Genomic DNA, 18,489 nt, shown 5'->3' with positions numbered 1-18,489 from the left:
AAACAGAGTTATCATGATTCAACAATTTCACTCACTAGTATATACTGAAGAGCACTGAAAACCTGTCCATATGAATTTCTATTTTTTTTTTTTCTATTTCTGTAAAGAATGCAGTTGGGATTTTGACAAGGTTTATAATAAACTTGTAGATCACTTTGGGTAGTATAGATGTTTAAAATATTAATTCTCCTAAACCATGGAGATGGTTCTTCTCCACCTGTGATGTTCTTTTCTGTATCTGTGTCTTAATTCCCTTCAACAAATTTTCATAATTTTCAGTGTGTAACTCTTTCAGCTCTTTGGTTAAATTTACTCCTAGCATTTTATTCTTTTTGCTCCTAATGTAAACATGAAAGGTTCTGAATAGCTAATGCAATTTTGAACAAAACAAACAAAGCTGGACTTATCACACTTCCTGATTTCAAACTACATTACAAAGGTACAGTTATCAAAACAGTATGGTATTGGCATGAAAAAAGACACATAAACATATGAACAGAATAGAGAGCCCACAAATAAATCCATGCATTTAGAGTCAACCAGACTACAACAAAACTTCCAAGAACACACAGCAGAAAAAAGACAGTCTCCTTAATACACAGTGCTGGAAAAACTGGATATCCACATGCAGAAGAATAATGAAATATTATTCAACCTTTAAAAAGACGGAAACCCTGGGGCACTAGGTGGCTTAGTCAGTTAAGCATCCGACTTCAGCTCAGGTCATGATCTCATGGTTCATGGGTTCAAGCCCCTCATCAGGCTCCATGCTGACAGCTCAGAGCCTGGAGCCTGCTACAAGTTCTGTGTCTCCCTGGTTCCCTCTGTCTCTCCCCCACTTGCACTCTCTATCTCTCTCTCAAAAATAAATAAACGTTACAAATTTTTAATTAATAAATAAATAAAAAGAAGGAAATCCTGACATTTGTGAAAACACGGATGAACTTAGAGAACATTATATTAAGTGACATAACCCAGACACAGAAAGACAAATACTGCCTGATCTCACTTATATGCGGAATCTAAAATAGTTAAACTGATAGAAACAGAGTACAAGGTGGTTACCAGGGGTGGGAGGGAACAGGAAATAAGAAGATGTTGGCCAAAGGGTACAAAGTCTTACTTCTGCAAAATAAGCAAGTTCTGGAGATGGTGACTATAGTTAACAATACTATATTGTATACTTGAAATTCACTAAAAGGGTAGATCTTAAGTGTCCTCACCATAGAAAAGAATTCATAACAATATGAGATGACAAATATGTTAATTAGCTTGATTGTGGTGACTGTTTCTCATTGTATACATATATCAAACATCCAGTTGTATACTTTAAACATATACAATTCCTATTTGTCACTTATAACTCAATAAAACTACCGACAAAAATGGTGAGCATAAAATTGGGGAAGGGTAGGCAAATATAAAATGCATATTTACTGCCACATCCCTTCAGAACACTTCAATCTACACTAAAACTTTTAAATGTTTCCTTTTGTTTAATTACATACTTTGTTTCTATAGTGAAAAAACAATATACACATACACAGGAAAATCTGTCCATACAAAAACTTGTACACATGCACAAAAAAACAAACGTGTACATGAATGTATATAGCAGCATTATTTCTACAGCCATAAGGTGGAAACAATTCATATGCCCATAAACTGATGAATAGGTAAAGAAAAGGTAGTGTATCCATACAATGGAATATAATTTGGCCAATAAAAGGAATGAGGTACTGATACATATTTCAACAGTGATGCAACTTGAAAATATAATGCTGAATCAAAGAAACCAAACACAAAGTCCTTATATTGTATGATTATATTTACATACAATGTCAAAGACAGGTAAATTGATAGACCTAGAAAACAGATTCACGGTTGCCACAGGCTGAGGAATGAGAAGAAGTTAGTGCTATTGGATACAGGGTTTCTTCTTGGGGTGACGAGAATGTAGTACAATTAGTGCTAATGGTTGCACAACTCTGGGATTATACTAAATACCACGGAACTGTACATTTTAAATGTGTGAATTTTATGATATGTGAATTATATTTTAATAAGCTACTATTTTAAAAAGAATAATCTTGGGGCACCCGGGTGACTCAGTCTGTTAAGTGTCCAACTCGGTTTCAGCTCAGGTCATGATCTCGTGATTCATAAAACCAAGCCCCACATCAGACTAAACTGACAGTGTGGAGCCTGTTTGGGATTCTCTCTCCCTCTCTCTCTGCCCCTTCCACACTCGCGCATTCTCTCTCTGTCTGTCTCTCTCTCTCAAAATAAATAAACTTTTAAAAATAAAATATGGGGCGCCTGGGTGGCTCAGTCGGCTAAGCGCCCAACTTCATCTCAGGTCATGATCTCGCAGTTCATCAGTTCGAGCCCCATGTCAGGCTCTGTGCTGACAGCTCAGAGCCTGAAGCCTGATTCAGATTGTGTCTCCCTCTTTCTCTGCCCCTCGCCTGCTCACACTCTGTCTCTCTCAGTCTCTCAAAACTGAATAAACGTTAAAACATTTTTTTAAATAAATAAAATAAAATAAGGGCACCTGGGTGGCTCACTTGATTAACCGTCTGACTTTGACTCAGGTCATGATCTCAAGGTTCATGAGTTCAAGCCCCACATTGAGCTCTCTGCTGTCAGCGTGGAGTCCACTTGAGATCCTCTGTTCCTCCCCTGCCGCCCCTCCTCAGCTCATTTTCTCTCTCTCTCAAAATAAATAAGTAAACTTTAAAATAAATACATAAAATAAGAATAATCTTATCACACATCTAAATAATTAAAGGCTATTTGACCGGTCTATGGAAGTCACAATTGTCCAGCAGCCCCCCCACCCTCCACATTTCTTACATTCACTTTCTATTAATTTGAAACTCATGAGTGCTTGAGAAAGCCAAAAACATATAAGGTTAAAAATTATATTAGGAATTTAGCTATCAGACACATTTTAAAAGATGTACATGTCGCTGGAGAAAATAAGCTGAGTTGGTAGATTTAAGAGACTTGAACTAAAGAAAGTCTAGGAAGCAGTTAAAAAGCAAACGTTCTGCATAATGTGGTTAACATCGGTTGTTATTCTATAAAGACTGATTAAATCTATCCAAATTTGGGGGGATGGAAGTGAGTCATTCTAATGAAGCAGGAAGAGTTATAAATATGAGCTGCATGCATTTAAACATGTATACAATAGTTCCTGATTGCAACTGAGAGAAAGCTTCCATCAATAACTTTATGAGCCATATCACAATGCAGTGGAGAAAAGATGGTGACAGAAAAACCCGAACTGAAACTGAAAGCATTCATGCTTGCTACTGTTTAGAGCAAGGCTCTACTTTTTCTGTAAATGGCCAGACAGTAAATATTTTAGGTTTTATGGGCCATACAACTGTAAAAATTAATAAAGGGAAACCTCACTAAAATGGAGTTGGGAGGCCAGAAGGAGGAGCTCTCACGCCCTGACACTAGACTTCAATTACAGGAAGAATCATGGACAGGAAAGAATCATCAGTTACAGGTCCCAACAGGAAAAGATGTACATTGCGTTTCCTATGAGAAATCAACTACCCCAGCAACTCAGCCAAGAGCAAACCGTCATCACTCTGAACTCCTACTTTTCTCCAATGGACTCTCCTTCAAAATAACCACTCCCAACTTCCTCCTTCTCCATAAAATCCTCTTTGGTTGTCGGGCTAGCCTACGGGTTTGACCGTAGCTTGTTTGTCTAGAATCACAATTCTCTGCTATTCCCAAATAAACCCAGTTTTGCTGGTAAAATAACTATCTCATTTTTAAAGTCAACACAGTTCTCTCATACCTATTCAACCTTGCCTTTGAAGTGTGAAAGCAGACAGAGACAACAGACAATAAGAGCAGCTATGTTCCCATAATAGTTTACTTAAAAATACAGGCAGCAGGCCAGATTTGGCCTGTGGACCATAGTCAGTCAACTGTGGTTTAGAGGATAAGGGCAAGAGTTATCTGAGTAGTGAGAAAGACATAACCTGACCTGGTACTCACTGGTATTCCTCAGAGATCAACTTGTGTGCTCCACACCAGCAGGAAAAGGCCTAGGTCAATTAAGTATCATCAGTTTCCAGTTTGAAAATTCTACTCAACCTTCAAGGTCAGGCTCATGTTACTATCATAGGAAGACCTTGCTACCTGGCTGGAAGTAAAAACACTGTTCTCTGAGTTTCTAGATCACCTTATTACAGACTTCTTGCAACACATTTTGCATTCTTTTTTTTTCTTAATGTTTACTTATTTATTTTGAGAGGGAGAATACAAGCAGGGAGGGGTGGAGAGAGAGGAAGAGGGAGGGAGAATCCCAAACAGGCTCCGCAGTGTCCGCGCATAGCCCACCATGGGGCTGGATCCCACAAACTGTGAGATCATGACCTGAGCCAAAATCAAGAGTTGGACACTTAACCGATGGAGCTACCCAAGCGCCACACATTTTGCATTCTTCTTAAACCATAACTGTTTTTATTTATGTCTTATACTTCCTTAGAACATTAAAAAAAATCCTCAGTGGGAGGAGCATTGGAGGAAAGGAGACAGCATCCTTTAATGCGGGACAGTGAACCAGCTGCCCTCCACCAAGGCAGGGGGCACCACCACCTATGTCAGAGCGGGGCTGCCACCACTAGCACGTGGCCTCTGCAGTTGGCACGCGGCCAGCAGGGATCCAGGAGGAGAGGAAGCAAGTCTACAGCAGATGCAGCCACAGCCACAAGGAGCTGAGCTGTGCATCCTGCATCCTAGTCTGGCCCCACTACACTAAGAGCAGTGCCCATGCAAAACCCCCCTCGTGATGCCACGCAAGGGGATGGTGGGGCTGTGGGCCTGCATGAGTCATTCCAGGAGTATATGCACCTGTGCAGAGACCCAAGCCCTGCGCTGGGACCTGCGCTCAGACACCTCCTACCCACCTGATGCTGGCGATGACAAGCCTGAGGCGAGCCTGCCCTGACACCGGCCACCCTTCACCATGCCTCAGGCACATAATGCCCACGACTGGTGGCTACAGGGCGCCTTTCGCATCAGCCTCGGAAAAGTTGGGAGGACGAGGGGCATGCACTCATGCAAAAGGCTCAGAAACCCACCCCTCAGCAAGCAGTCAGACTACAGTGGCTGGTTTCCTCCATACCACCTCACCTCACAGGAGAGCAAGGCCTGGATCCCACATAGCCAAATCTGCCAGCCCCCTCTCTTCTGCCTTGGGTTAACTGTAGCGTGGGCTCTTGTGGTAATGGACTTCCACTTGTCCCCCACGTGTGCATCCCAGCTTGGCCAACCTTCAGTGTAGGGGTGAGGCCCAAAGCATCTTGCAGTCTTCTCAGCATCTCTGGGATTGGGACAAGTAGCTGGGTCCTACTTCCTTTTTGCTTTTTTCTGCTCTCAGCAGTTACTGGCCCAGGAGCATCCCACCTCTGGTGTCTGGTGTCCACTGTCCTAGACAAAGGCTTCAGGACCTGTGCCCACACCCACCCAAGGCAGGAGGCCAAGGCTTCATGCTGGATATTTCAGTTTTGGGGCCTACCTCCTGGGGTATAGATAAATAAATATGCCCTCAGTGCCAAAAAATAAAATAAAATTAAAAAAGTCCTTAGAGGCAATAACCATGTTTTGTACTGCTTTACATTCCCTACAGTGTCAAATTCTTCTCCTGGCAAGTGAAAGACATTTAACAAATAATTATGGATACTGCATAAGTGCCAACACAGAAGTATTCATAACTAGGCCACAGAAGAGATACAATTTATAATCTTGATGGAACAAAATGAAGTTTTTAATCTTCTACATGTCTTTTTAGCAAATATTAAAATATTCAAAGCATGTGAAAGCATAGAATAATTATCTTACCTGGATACATCCTTCATCAATCTTGCCCCTTTCAGGATCAATTTTAAAATGTGCAGTTTTTTTAAAGCGGTACGTCACGGAAAGTGACTTGGATCGATTTTGCATAATACACACCGTCTCTGAATGTTCACCCATAAAACAAGGTGCAAAATTAAGGAAATTTCCAGGATCAAAGTGTAGAACGACAGGAAGTCCTGAGCCCGTCAGTGCTAATTCCACTTTCCGAAATCGATCACCTATAAAAACAATAGCTTTTTAACATAAAAAGTGTTGGGAATCCAGAATATATTTGCTCAGTCCAAATAGTGTCATCTGAAAGACCTGATGAGACATGGGTAGCTCATTCAATCTTCCATTCAACAAAATTACTGAGTGCCTTCTGTATGCCAGGTACTGCTCTAGGCCGTGGGGCTACAGCAGTGAATACAACAGACACCGTTCTTGGCTCTCATGGACTTTATATTCTAGTGAGGCAACACTGACAATAACATTTCAGAAAGGATAAGTGATATGGAGAAAGGTAATGTAGGGTGAAGGGGAACACAACTTGGCACCCAAAAATATGCCTCTTTGGCATAAGGATTATTTTAAGCTGACTATTTTTAATAGCAGACACACGAAAAGCTCTGAAAACTACGGGGAAGAAACTCTTATCAAAGAAGGCAGACACTTAAATCTGCCTAACAACCATACCCAGCCTTACTGTGATTTATCTGAAAACTTTTATAACTGGCTCCCACACCCCAACATCCTATGTCTTTAGCTGTAGATGATATTTAAAGTGATGGCTTGGGCATTTGGGGGGAGTTACTCAGTTTTCCTGGGTCTCTCCCATGTATACCAGATATATACATGTTATTAAATTTCTGTTATTGCTTTTTTGGTTTTTTTCCCCTTTTACTCTGTCTTTTATTAAGGGAGGTAGAGGGAAAATTATTTATCCTCTCCTACAAGGGTAAAACAGAGCACAATGTCTTGTGCTGCTCTTTTACATGGTAAAGTCCAAAAGGGCCTCTCTGATAGGGAGACATGTGAGCAAAAATATAAAGGAACTCAGGACAAAATTCATATTGCAAAATCATATTGCAAAAATCAGGAAAAGCATATTGCAGACAACAGAAGAGCACGTACAAAGACTCTAAGGTAGGAATTTGCTTGGCACGTTCCAAAAACCCTAAGAAACCATGTGTGGATGGATAAGAGTAGTAGAAGAAGGGTGAGAAATGGACAGATTTAACATAGGGTTTTGAGGGAAGAGTTAACAACATTTGCTGATGAACTGGATATAGAATAGGAAAGTGAACACGCGATAAATGGTTTTGGGCCTGAGCGACTGAAGTGATAAAATGGTCATCTCTTGAGACAAGGAAAGACTGTAGGAGGGACAGGTTATGGGGAAACCAGGAGGGTTTTTCTGAACATGTTAGGTTTGAGATGCCTAGTAGATACCCAGGTGGAAACGTCTGCTAGGTTACTTAATGTATTTACAAGTTTAGAGTAAAGATGAAGGAGGAAGTCTTGGAGGTGTGAGGGGAGAAGGGAAGGTGTGTGATACTGATCTCATGTTGTGGGACCCACTAGAGGCTAGTGATTACAGATTAAAAAGTGAAACCTCATGGCATGGTTTTGTGTTTTGCGCCAGCACAATTAGCTTCCCCGGTACTGACCCAGGGTAGGCTAAGAGTTGAATTTAATCAGGTTAGAGGTTTGCCACTCAGTCACTATGGGATATGGGCCAAGAAACTTAAGTGTACAGGGAAAAAGACGATTAAATTAATGGACAAGGGAATATAATCTGGGCAATAACATAAACACGGAGTTTTGAAGACACTAGAGAGAAGGTAGGAACTATACATTGTGGGCTCTAATTGGATGAAAGAACAGGTTTGTAGGGAGAGCACTGTAACTAGAATCCAAAAGAAGAGTGTGTATTTCTTCAATGATGCTCTTACTAGCCAATCCCAGACTCTAAATTACCGTTAATGCAAACCTAGCATCTCCATCTCCAGCCATTCAAAACCAGATTAACTTGCAAGACTCAAACAAGTCTTCTGTCTATGACAGGCAGACAGAGTTCATGTCACAAACCATGACATAAGTAGGAGCAGACATGCAACTTCTGTGCTAGGAAAACAGTTGAACCTTGCTCAATGATATCACTCATCCTGACACACAAATCTTCTGGACTCATCTTTCTAGATTCAATCCCTCACCTGTCTCTATCTTTATTTTCTCTTTGATCTGTCTGGCTAAGCTGAACTCCCAAGTCTTGTTCCATTTTTCCTCACTAGAGCCCATCTAATATTGCCTAAGAATATAAAAAGGGCAACACATCTTGATACATAGCCTGCAAGGCATATGCACGCTAGATATCATGTTTATCTAATGTCATTTAAAAATAATAAAGTCATCTAAATTCTAACTTGGAAAATTTTTATGGAAATGATTCTGAGGTTGACTTCTTTCTTAACATGTCACAAAAGACATTAAGATCCCTTGAATGTTTGCATTTTTGTTCTATTCAGTAATATTTTTATTAAATTGCCTCTACAAATATTATGTAAAAACTTTTAAACAATTTAAACTGTACATATTTGATGCTTATGTTCATTTTGTACTTACTTTTGATGGTTTTATTGTTATCATCTCTCAGAAATCCATCTTTACTTCCCACAGACTCAAATCTCAAAAAAAGAGCATAGTCTTGCCTATGTGAAGGATCGCAATTCTTTTTACCATCAATAATTAGCCTGTAAAAAATTACAGTCAATTTTTTTTTAATTTTTCTAATGTTTATTTATTTTTGAGAGAGAAAGAGAAACAGAGTGCGAGCATGGGAGGGGCAGAGAGAGAGGGATATGCAGAATCTGAAGCAGGCTCCAGGCTCTGAGCTGTCAGCACAGAGCCTGATGCGGGCTTGAACTCACAAACTGTGAGATCATGACCTGAGCTGAAGTTGGACACTTAACTGACTGAGCCACCCAGGTGCCCCTACAATCAATTATTTTTAAAGCAAAGATGATACACTCTGTTACCTCTCATAAGGGATCAATACAATCCTTAAATCTATGCAAACGATGAAAAATCAGTAAAGAAAATCTAACTGTGATCCATTTTCCAAAATTACTGCCCAGGATATAGAGACCTGCCAAAAGAAGGCCACAAAAATGGAAAGATTCCGAAAATCAGTTCATGACAACATTTGCAAGTCAAAAGTAACTTAAATACAGTAAGTTGTCAGGGTCCACCTGCAATGCCACTTTCTATGTAAAGGATTTTCTTTCCAGGCTGAGTTCATTGCTAATTAAGAACTCTGTTCAATTCTCTACAATAGTCCTTCTTACCCCTGGGTGTAACCGCAAACCTCTGTTCCTTATCTGTCTCCTCCTGTGGCCTAAGCACATATTGCTAGCCACACTGTCCACATTCTTAGAGGAGAACAAGATTTGTAACAGTCAAATCTCATCAGAGGAGGAAAGGAAAGGAAAGGAAAGGAAAGGAAAGGAAAGGAAAGGAAAGGAAAGGAAAGGAAAGGAAAGGAAAGGAAAAGAAAAAGACCAAAGTGAGAGATGGGTTACTTCATAGACGTAAGTAAACTGTCTTTACTTGCCTTACCTAGAGGCTAGCTTTTTTAGCAGTGGGTACTCAAATATACACACAAAAATAGGCTGATGTGAAATATTACACAGAGATGCAAATAGCACACTAAAAACTTATTTAACTAAGACTTCCATCATACTCATACCTATGAGTTTATGCTAGACTCTCAAATAAAGTTAACATGCTGCCATGAAAAAAAACAGTTAGAATTTCAAAGATTGTGTATTCAAGAGAATCTTACACATTGACCAAAGAAATCTCCCGCAGGCAGATACGACTCAGAAGGCAATTACAGATCGTACAAATAGAACCAACAATTACTTGATTACCCTCCTTAAATTAAAACACAATTCAGTCCTCTACAATTGATATCAACATCAAGTGGCTCTGTGGCCAGAGAGAGAAGTACATTGAACATTGCCTTCTCACAAAGGGAAGCATACAATTGGATCAGTTATTACCGCACACGGCAACCACTCAAGTAGAGCTGAAGTTGCTAGTCTATGTTTAAAACAGCATTTCCAAATATATTTTCAAACTAAATAACCAAACCAAGTACACAGAATTATAAAAAAATAGATACACTGGCAAAAGTACTAAAAGTCTGTATGAATTTCAGCAAGTAAGTATGGTTGATTCCAGCAGCTGCTATAGGCTTAATATTCATGCTCCTTGGCAAATGTTCTGCTGTGGCAAGAGCATCCTCTTTGGAGGCCCCTGCACATGCGGCGTGCCGCTGGCATCACCTGACTATTCCTACAAGGACAACCAGGTCTTGGTTGCACAGACTCATTTGGAACCATAGTCAAAAACAACACAAAGCTTCCACTCCTACAAGGTCTGGAACAATTCACAATCTAACATGAAATATTTAGAACAAAATTTTTAAATATTGGAAATTATATTAACCATGTTTGAAATGTTTAGAGCCGTAATAAGAAAACACTGATTTGCACATTCTGACAAGTTGGACTCTTACAATCAATGTGATGAACGTCTGATTGATACACTTTCAATTAATAACAAACACCAGAATTGAATTTTTGCTTACTTTGGGCTGAAACAAAATGTAATTATGGTCTTTTGATAAGGTAGCAACCTCCCTTCATTAGGAATACAGGAGATAAAAGTGGTAACATCTATGTTCTTTATTCGGCTTAAGTAAGGGAGATTATTTAAAGCAACATCTGTTCTTTGTTGAATATTAGTACCCTGTAATATAAAATCAGAAATACAAAGAATATTAAGGCAGAACACAAATAAAATATTTCAAGAGGAGATCATCAAATAATTATTGAAATTTTAGTATGGAAGATCAAGGATATGTAGGTCTTTAACATATATAAATTTGACCAAGGCACATTATAAAATTTTAAAAACTGTTAAAAAATTCATGAGAACAGAAATCCCCACAACCAGTTACTAATCTATAAGAAGCACTTGTCTGGTGTACTTCAGATATATATTACTATCAATGTTAGTTTAATTTACAGAATTGTTTGAGGTTATCCTTGAAGACACATGAAAGGGAATCCTATCTATCTGTACATTAAAACATACTTAGAATAATTTAACAGCTTTTTGGTTATTAGTAAGTTCAAAACAATCTGTTTCAAAACATAATGACTGATCTTCCCCTGTTACACTGTTTACTTACCAGTTCTTCTCCAACTGAATCATCCTGTATTATGGCCACCCAATTTATGGGTTCTGGGTTATTATTGTACAGAAGTGCATGTTCAATTTTTGAAGTTCCGAAGAAAACAGAACCAAAGTGTATGCATTCCAACTTCTTGTCACCACTCATGTTTAGCAATTCAATAATCTGTTCAACCACATGAGCTTTGACCCTCAGGAGCATATCTGGACGACCTTGCAAACTTACTCTACAAGATAATAAATTATACATGTATATCTTAAGTAGAATTTTATATACTTAATTTTTCTCCTAAGTATTTGGATCAACAGAAATTTTATAAAATCACATTATAATTAAAATTCAAAGGCTTAAGAGCAGTTCCTTTCACGTACATGCCAGAGAATGTCCTGTCCTTCTGTCTGAATCTGCACAGTAGAACGGCATACATACAACCTAATTCATTGTCCCCAAGAAACAAGAGAGTTGGAAAATAATCATATGAATTGACTCCAAAAAAGGACTTACTGCAAGGTCCATATCACCAATTATTTCATAAACACTAGAATTAGATGGGATGATTTAGATGTCCACCTATAGTTCTAGAATTCTGAGATTCTTTTCTAACTCATCCCACTCTCCCAAGTCCAACAGCCAACCTCATCCCCATCCTAATAACCCAATTCTCTATGAAGCAAAGTATGTCAGCAAAATCCCACTTGTTTGCTGAAATGAAGATCCCGCCATAAAGCTTCACTTCCCAGACTGATTTCAATTCCCTTTTGAAACAGCCCATACATGCACATTTATCCCCCTCTGGCATAAATGCAATCTTCTTAACTCTCATCCCATCAAATACCTCACATAACTGACCACTCCACAACCAACACTCAAGTCCTTATCTTACACTACATCTCCATCACGTTGGCGGTAGCTGATACCATCTATGCACATCTCTCCTCCCTTAGCTTCCTTGATGCCATACTTTGCCAGTTTCCTTCTAACTTATTCAGTCTTCATCTTTTCATTCTCCTAAGACTTGGATATTTTATATATTCCATGAATAATGGTGTCTCTCTCCCACTCTTTTATACTCTATCCTCCTTGTCAAAGTTGTTTTTGACTTCATGCTTCATCTACAATTTATCCACTGACAATCCTTAAGCCAATATACCTAGACAAAATTGCTTCTTGGACTCAAGGTAGGTAAATCTAATAGGTGCCACAGGATTCTGCAAAGCAAATTAATTCCCACATTTTAAACCTGAACTCGAGATCCCCTCCCACAGACCTGTCTTCCCTTTCTATAACCAGTCACTACATCTAGTTAAATCTGCCTCCATAATATTTCTCCAATCTGCACACTTCTCTCCATATGCCTGATTTGTACCTTAGCTGAGGTCTACATCACTTCCCTTCTGTTGTACCATTACAGTTTCTAGACAGGCTACCCCTCCACATATGTACTCCCTGATTTGTTGTGTCCACTGTTATCAGCACAACCTTTCTAAATTGCAAACTAATCACCACACTCCCATCTTAAAATCTTCCTGAGATTCCACAGCCTTCACAATAAAACCTAAGCTTCTATCAGGGCTCACAGATGTTTCTCGAACTTTTTTTTGGCTGTGACCTCCAGCAAGACATGTACTTACACTACAAGCACACACACATGTACACACATGCATACACAGGCACACACACACACACATACCCAAAACAAGTTTTGCAAAACATTTGTCCTTACTATATGACATGCATTCTGCTATTTTCTATTTCACTGTTTTGATACTGGTGGTGTCCCATTAGAGTGATTGTACATGCCACTAATGGACTGAGACATACAGCATTAAAAAATGCTGTCCTATGAGGTCCTTTACCAGACCCTGCACCATTCTGGTCTCATCTCACATCACTCCTCACCTCCATCTCTGCCTTTACATCGCCTCAGCTCTCTCAGTGTCTAACACCATCTATTCACCTCCAAGATTTCAAGTCTTCTACTTGCTCTGTCTGAAATTACTCTTCTAACCCAACCCCATCACCAATACCCACCGCCCCATACGTGCATGCACGCACGCACATGCACACACACACACACACACACACACACTCAGCTCAGATCACACCACGGCTCTCTGCCTGGCTACTTCCTACTCACCAATACTTCTTTGGGTATGCTATCACATCCTTACTGGAGCCCTTTCCTGATCTATTCCTTCACTCCCATAAAATCCAAACCAGGAGCCCCTGTTATGTGTACCTATAGGCCATCCTCTGGCTCTTCCCATTTTTGAGTCTCCCGTGCTTGGCAAACAGTCGAGACTCAATGAACAAATGTTGACTGAAAGAACAAAGAAGCTAACGTACATTCAAGACAGTAGGCATATCTGAAGAGTAAAAAAGGAAAGTATTAAGTACTACATTAGAATTAAGAACCATGGTATACTTACTTTGCCACTTCATTTACAATTCTGGGCTGGTCTGCACACAAATCCACTTTAACAATCACTGATGACTTGGACTCCACAACACCATTACTTGGAAAAATGACAATGGGCAATTGGCCCTGGTATTCTGTTTTAAATGTACCTAAGGAGAACAAGAGCAGATGGTTTACATCTGGATCCATACAGTGTTACATTCACATTCTTAATAAGGGTCAGATATACATTACAGAGTATACAGTCTATCGTGGACCAAGAATCACAGCTTTAATTTTAAGTTTAGTCTCTGGGGTCACCCAACAGATGTGAACTGATTGTTAGGACTCAAGCCTCATTGATAGTTAAAATATACTGTCTGCTTACAAAGTTCAGACACTTACGGTAAGAATTTTGTATATGTTAGTCTGTATAATCCTCAGAGTGCTTCTGTGATATAGGTTTAATCATTAACTCCATTTTATAAATAAGGAAACAGAAGCTTAGACTGGTTGAATGATTTATCCAAAGACACAAGTATTATGGTAGATTAAACTGTGACCCCAATTCTTGACCTTTCTCTGCATCTTACCATTACACTACCATGGACAAAATATGTTTTCCTACCCCTTGATGTTGGGCCTGATGATGCAATTCGCTTTGGCCAATAGCATGTGGGTAGAAGGGACAACATGCCATCTCCAATCCCATATGTTCTCTTGCACTTCTACCGTGTAAAGTACTTAAGTAGCTACTGTCCCTATGGCCTGTGCTTCACAATGAGCACATGAGCAGAGCCCCCAGCTGACTCACAGACTTGCAGTAACAGAACATTCCTGACTGCCTAGGTTTGAAGCAGAGCTACCCAGCAGAGCACAGCTTAGATGAGTTGAATTCTAGCCATTCTGCATATAAATAAACAATTAAAAACTAATTGCCTTTTTAAGATACAGAATTATGGGGTGGTTTGTTACATAGCGATAGCTGACTACTACAGTTAGAAACTAACAGAGCTTGGATTTTCACTTGGATGCTTCTGACCTAAGGGCTCACACTCATAGCCATTGTCAGTTGTTTTTTTTTTTTTTTTAAGATTTATTTATTTAAGTAATCTCTGCACCCAATGTGGGGCTCGAACTCACAATCCCCAGATCAAGAGTCACATGCTCCACTGACTCAGCCACCCAGGCACCCCATCACTTTTTGATAAATGAATTCATGCAGTTCACACAGGGAAAGAGTAAAAGGAATGTGTTTCTAAGAATCAAATAGCATATGAGAAGGAAGTTACAAATATGTCTTATTCTCTTATTCTGAAAACAGAAACAGTGCATAATTTGTAGTAATGTTTAGTGCGTGTATTAGAGCAAGCAGTCCCTGAGATCACACATTATGTCTTCCTCATCTCTGTGGTCCTAGCACTGCACACAGTGCCTAGCACCAAGCAGGGCGCTCAAAATATGCCCAACAAATGGAAGTAGCCAGTCATGTTTCCTTAATGTGCAATATAAATATTATACAATATAAACACAAATGAGCATGCTGCTAACATGAACAACTTGGCAAATTCCCAATTTACCAATTTTAAATCACATTTGATGAAATTTTCAAAAATGATTCATTTAGCTTAGGAAAATAAAATATTAGCATCATAAAAGTACTGAAAATATAAGAAAGGTAATAAAACTTTTTTAAGTACAGAAATGATCTGGGGCGCCTGGGTGGCGCAGTCGGTTAAGCGTCCGACTTCAGCCAGGTCACGATCTCGCGGTCCGTGAGTTCGAGCCCCGCGTCAGGCTCTGGGCCGATGGCTCGGAGCCTGGAGCCTGTTTCCGATTCTGTGTCTCCCTCTCTCTCTGCCCCTCCCCCGTTCATGCTCTGTCTCTCTCTGTCCCAAAAATAAATAAAAAATGTTGAAAAAAAAAATTTTAATAAAAAAAAAAAAAAAAAGAAATGATCTGATGGAAAAGGCAAACAAACTCACAGTAACAAAATTTGTTAATCCAATCACTTCAGACAAGTGCTAAGAACAATCTTTAAGGGTGTTTTTTTTTTCTGTCGTAAAACAAAAATTTATAAAATTATATCTGTTACAAATAATAAGTATTATTGACTCAATTCTCCAGAAAAGGCACATTATGTGAGTCCAGGTAAGGCTGAGTCAGTGAGATAGTTCCTATATTGTAACCACTTTGATATAATTTGACAAAAGAATTTTAAGTATTTCAAAAGTTTATTTTAGGAACAACCCGAAACTGAAAGAATATTGTTCAGTCTTCTAAATATATTAAAAGAGTGGCTACACAAACACTAATGCGTCTTATATAACTTTAACACCACTAGTAATAAAGAAATATTTGACTTTTATTTTTAGAAAACTAACAATAAAAGGACATCAGCTTAAAGGAAGGGTGTCATTGAAGAAAGGATGTTACAAAAGGAATTTCTGTCATCAAATTCTCATTTCTGTTTAGATAGGACCCTGGCTGATGTTCGGAGAATGAACTAGAAATCATTTCAGTTGGTTTGATTACTAAGCAAAAGATGATGATAGCCTGTTGTAGACAAGTGAGGATGCACCAGAAAAAAGAGGATTACTGAGGTAATTAGGAAGTGAAGAGACAGGATTGAGTAACTGACTAAGGGGGTAGGAGGTGAAAAAAAGGAAGAGGTCAAGGATTTTGTTAACTTTCTGACAGGCCCAAGTACATGGTGGTGACATTTAATTAAGAAAAAGAGAGAGAGAGAGAGAGAGAGAGAGAGAGAGAGAGAGAGAGAGAAGTTTTGGGGGAAAGGCAAGGACTTTGGTTTTAGATGTATTAAGTGTGAGAAACCTGAAGGAAATGTAAAGTGTGGGATAGAGCCCAGTGAGGTAACAGGAATGAGAGTGATTGCCTAAGGGAGAGCCTATAGACTGAGGTAACATGTGGGTGGGCCTAAAGCAAATCCTAAGAAACACTCACATTTAAGGAACCCAAAACAAAGGGACAGCAATCCACAAAAGAGAACTGAAGGGAGGCAGTAGGAAAAAAAATAATTCTAACATCAAAATCGAACATTTATTGAACACTTAATATATATCAGAGAGTGTGCTAAGTATTTTATCAATTACCATCCCAATTGTAGGAGGCAGGCACTATGTTTATCTCTACAATGGATGTCCAGGAAGTGTAAATACTTGCCTAGGGCCTCCTAGCCAGTAAATGTTACAAGCAAGATTTGGGCCCTGGAAGACCTCACTCCAGAACCTGAACCTCCATTTTATATAAGCCAGTGAGGAGCCACAGAAGCCAAAGTTTTGGCTTTTGTGTTTTGTTTTGTTTTGTTTTTTCAAGACACCAGGGGCCAACTGTCTGAAATGTTGCTATTTAAGTCATGTAAAATAAACACTTAGCCTTGTCCACTGATGTGATTTAGGGAAGCACCTGGCCTGCGAGGCTACCTACAGCTGGGACTGAGATGACGGTCCTTTGAACAGATCTGTGTTTTTTGAATGAGACTTGCTTTACCTTCTCTAGAGAAGGTGATTAAGTATACATGGTTACCTTGCTTTTATCCTTCCAAAATACTTTTAGAAACTATGAAGTAGATTTTCATGTAAAAGTATTTTTAAGATCAAGCCAGGGCATACAGTCTAGTTTTATAGGATGCTAACCAAAAATCAAGAGTCACATACCCAAGGTCATTGTTATTTCTTATGTATGTTTTTTTTTTTTTTTTTTTTTTTTTTTTAAGGCTTCCTTGGGTCTAAGCATACCAAGGATAAACCAGTCTCCATGTCTCCAGATGACTGTTTTGGAGACTCTTCAGAATGCTCATAGGAGATTAAGCAGGTTACTTCTAAGTTGAATAACCTTTCATTGAAAGCTTAACAGTTTATTTTTATTTTTATTTTATTTTATTTATTTATTCATCTATTTTTGAGAGAGAGATAGAGAGCACAAGTGAGCGAGGGGCAGAGAAAAAGGAATAGAGAATCCCACAAGGTGTAGAGATGGAGAGAGAGAGACAGTGTGGAGCCCAGAGTGGGACTTGAGCTCACCTGAAGTGGGGCTCGAACTCATGAACTATGAGATCGAGACCTGAGCCTAAGTCAGATGCTTAAACGACTGAGCCACCCAGACGCCCCTGTTTTTTTTATGTACTAAAATGACAAATCAATTTTTTCTTTTATAATATCCTGGTCAAATTATTTTTAAAGAATTTTTTTATTCAAGTACAGTTGACATACAATTAACGATTCTTTACTCATACTGAGAGATCACTGAACCAAATCAATTACACAAAGGTTTATTGAATGTCTGTGATATACCCAGCATTGTATTATGTAAGAAACTTATACTGCGATTCCATGACATCAGTTTCCAAGAAAACAAACAATATGTGTTGAGAATAAGTAGTGTGTGTTTCTCTGAGTAGTTAAGGAGGATCTCAAGGACCAGTACTGGACTTTGTCCAATTTAGCAAATTTCCTGGTTTACAGATGATGGTAGGCTTTTCTAGACAATTGAGAGTAGAGAGATGATGCTAATATCAGGGAAAGGGGAAGAGTGGGCATTAAGAGCAACAGAAAGGTCATATAGCTAGGGCAAAATAACCCAAGTAAACCTAAAGTTTGAGGAGTTCTAAGGTAGCTGTTCAAACACGGAAATGGTATGTGAAGATCACACTAGGGACTTTAAAGACTGTTCTACATGATACCATGGGAGTAGAAAATGTCTTTGCAAATATTCAAGCTTACTGAGGGGAAAAGGGAAATGATTGCAATTCCACACATGTTAAAATAATAATGCTTTTTCCATGATGTTCTTTAAAAGGTAAAAACTGAGAAAAAACAAAACCAAAGAACTGAACGTGGAGTTCACCAGCTCACAAAGTACTAATAATAGAGACTTATCTTAAAGACAGAGCCACGTCTTCAGAATGAAAAGACAAGCATTAATTTGCACAGTTGGGAGT

General features: G+C 39.0%; 1 protein-coding gene across 1 annotated transcript in view; it reads right to left on the bottom strand.

Moving 5' to 3' along the window:
• The window catches only part of CFAP47 (cilia and flagella associated protein 47), a 540,470-nt gene that overhangs the window by 507,115 nt on the left and 14,866 nt on the right, over positions 1-18,489 (bottom strand). The window contains exons 4-8 of the mRNA XM_058712583.1: positions 13,561-13,699; positions 11,129-11,357; positions 10,523-10,683; positions 8,494-8,621; positions 5,872-6,107 (exon numbers count right to left, since the gene is read on the bottom strand). Coding sequence (XP_058568566.1) covers positions 5,872-6,107; positions 8,494-8,621; positions 10,523-10,683; positions 11,129-11,357; positions 13,561-13,699 — 893 coding nt within the window. The remainder of the gene's footprint in view (positions 1-5,871; positions 6,108-8,493; positions 8,622-10,522; positions 10,684-11,128; positions 11,358-13,560; positions 13,700-18,489) is intronic.

This window comes from Neofelis nebulosa, chromosome X (genome assembly GCF_028018385.1).
Source record: "Neofelis nebulosa isolate mNeoNeb1 chromosome X, mNeoNeb1.pri, whole genome shotgun sequence".
NCBI lineage: Eukaryota > Metazoa > Chordata > Mammalia > Carnivora > Felidae > Neofelis > Neofelis nebulosa.
Note: the sequence above shows the minus strand (reverse complement) of the source record. Positions and strands in the feature narration are given on the sequence as shown.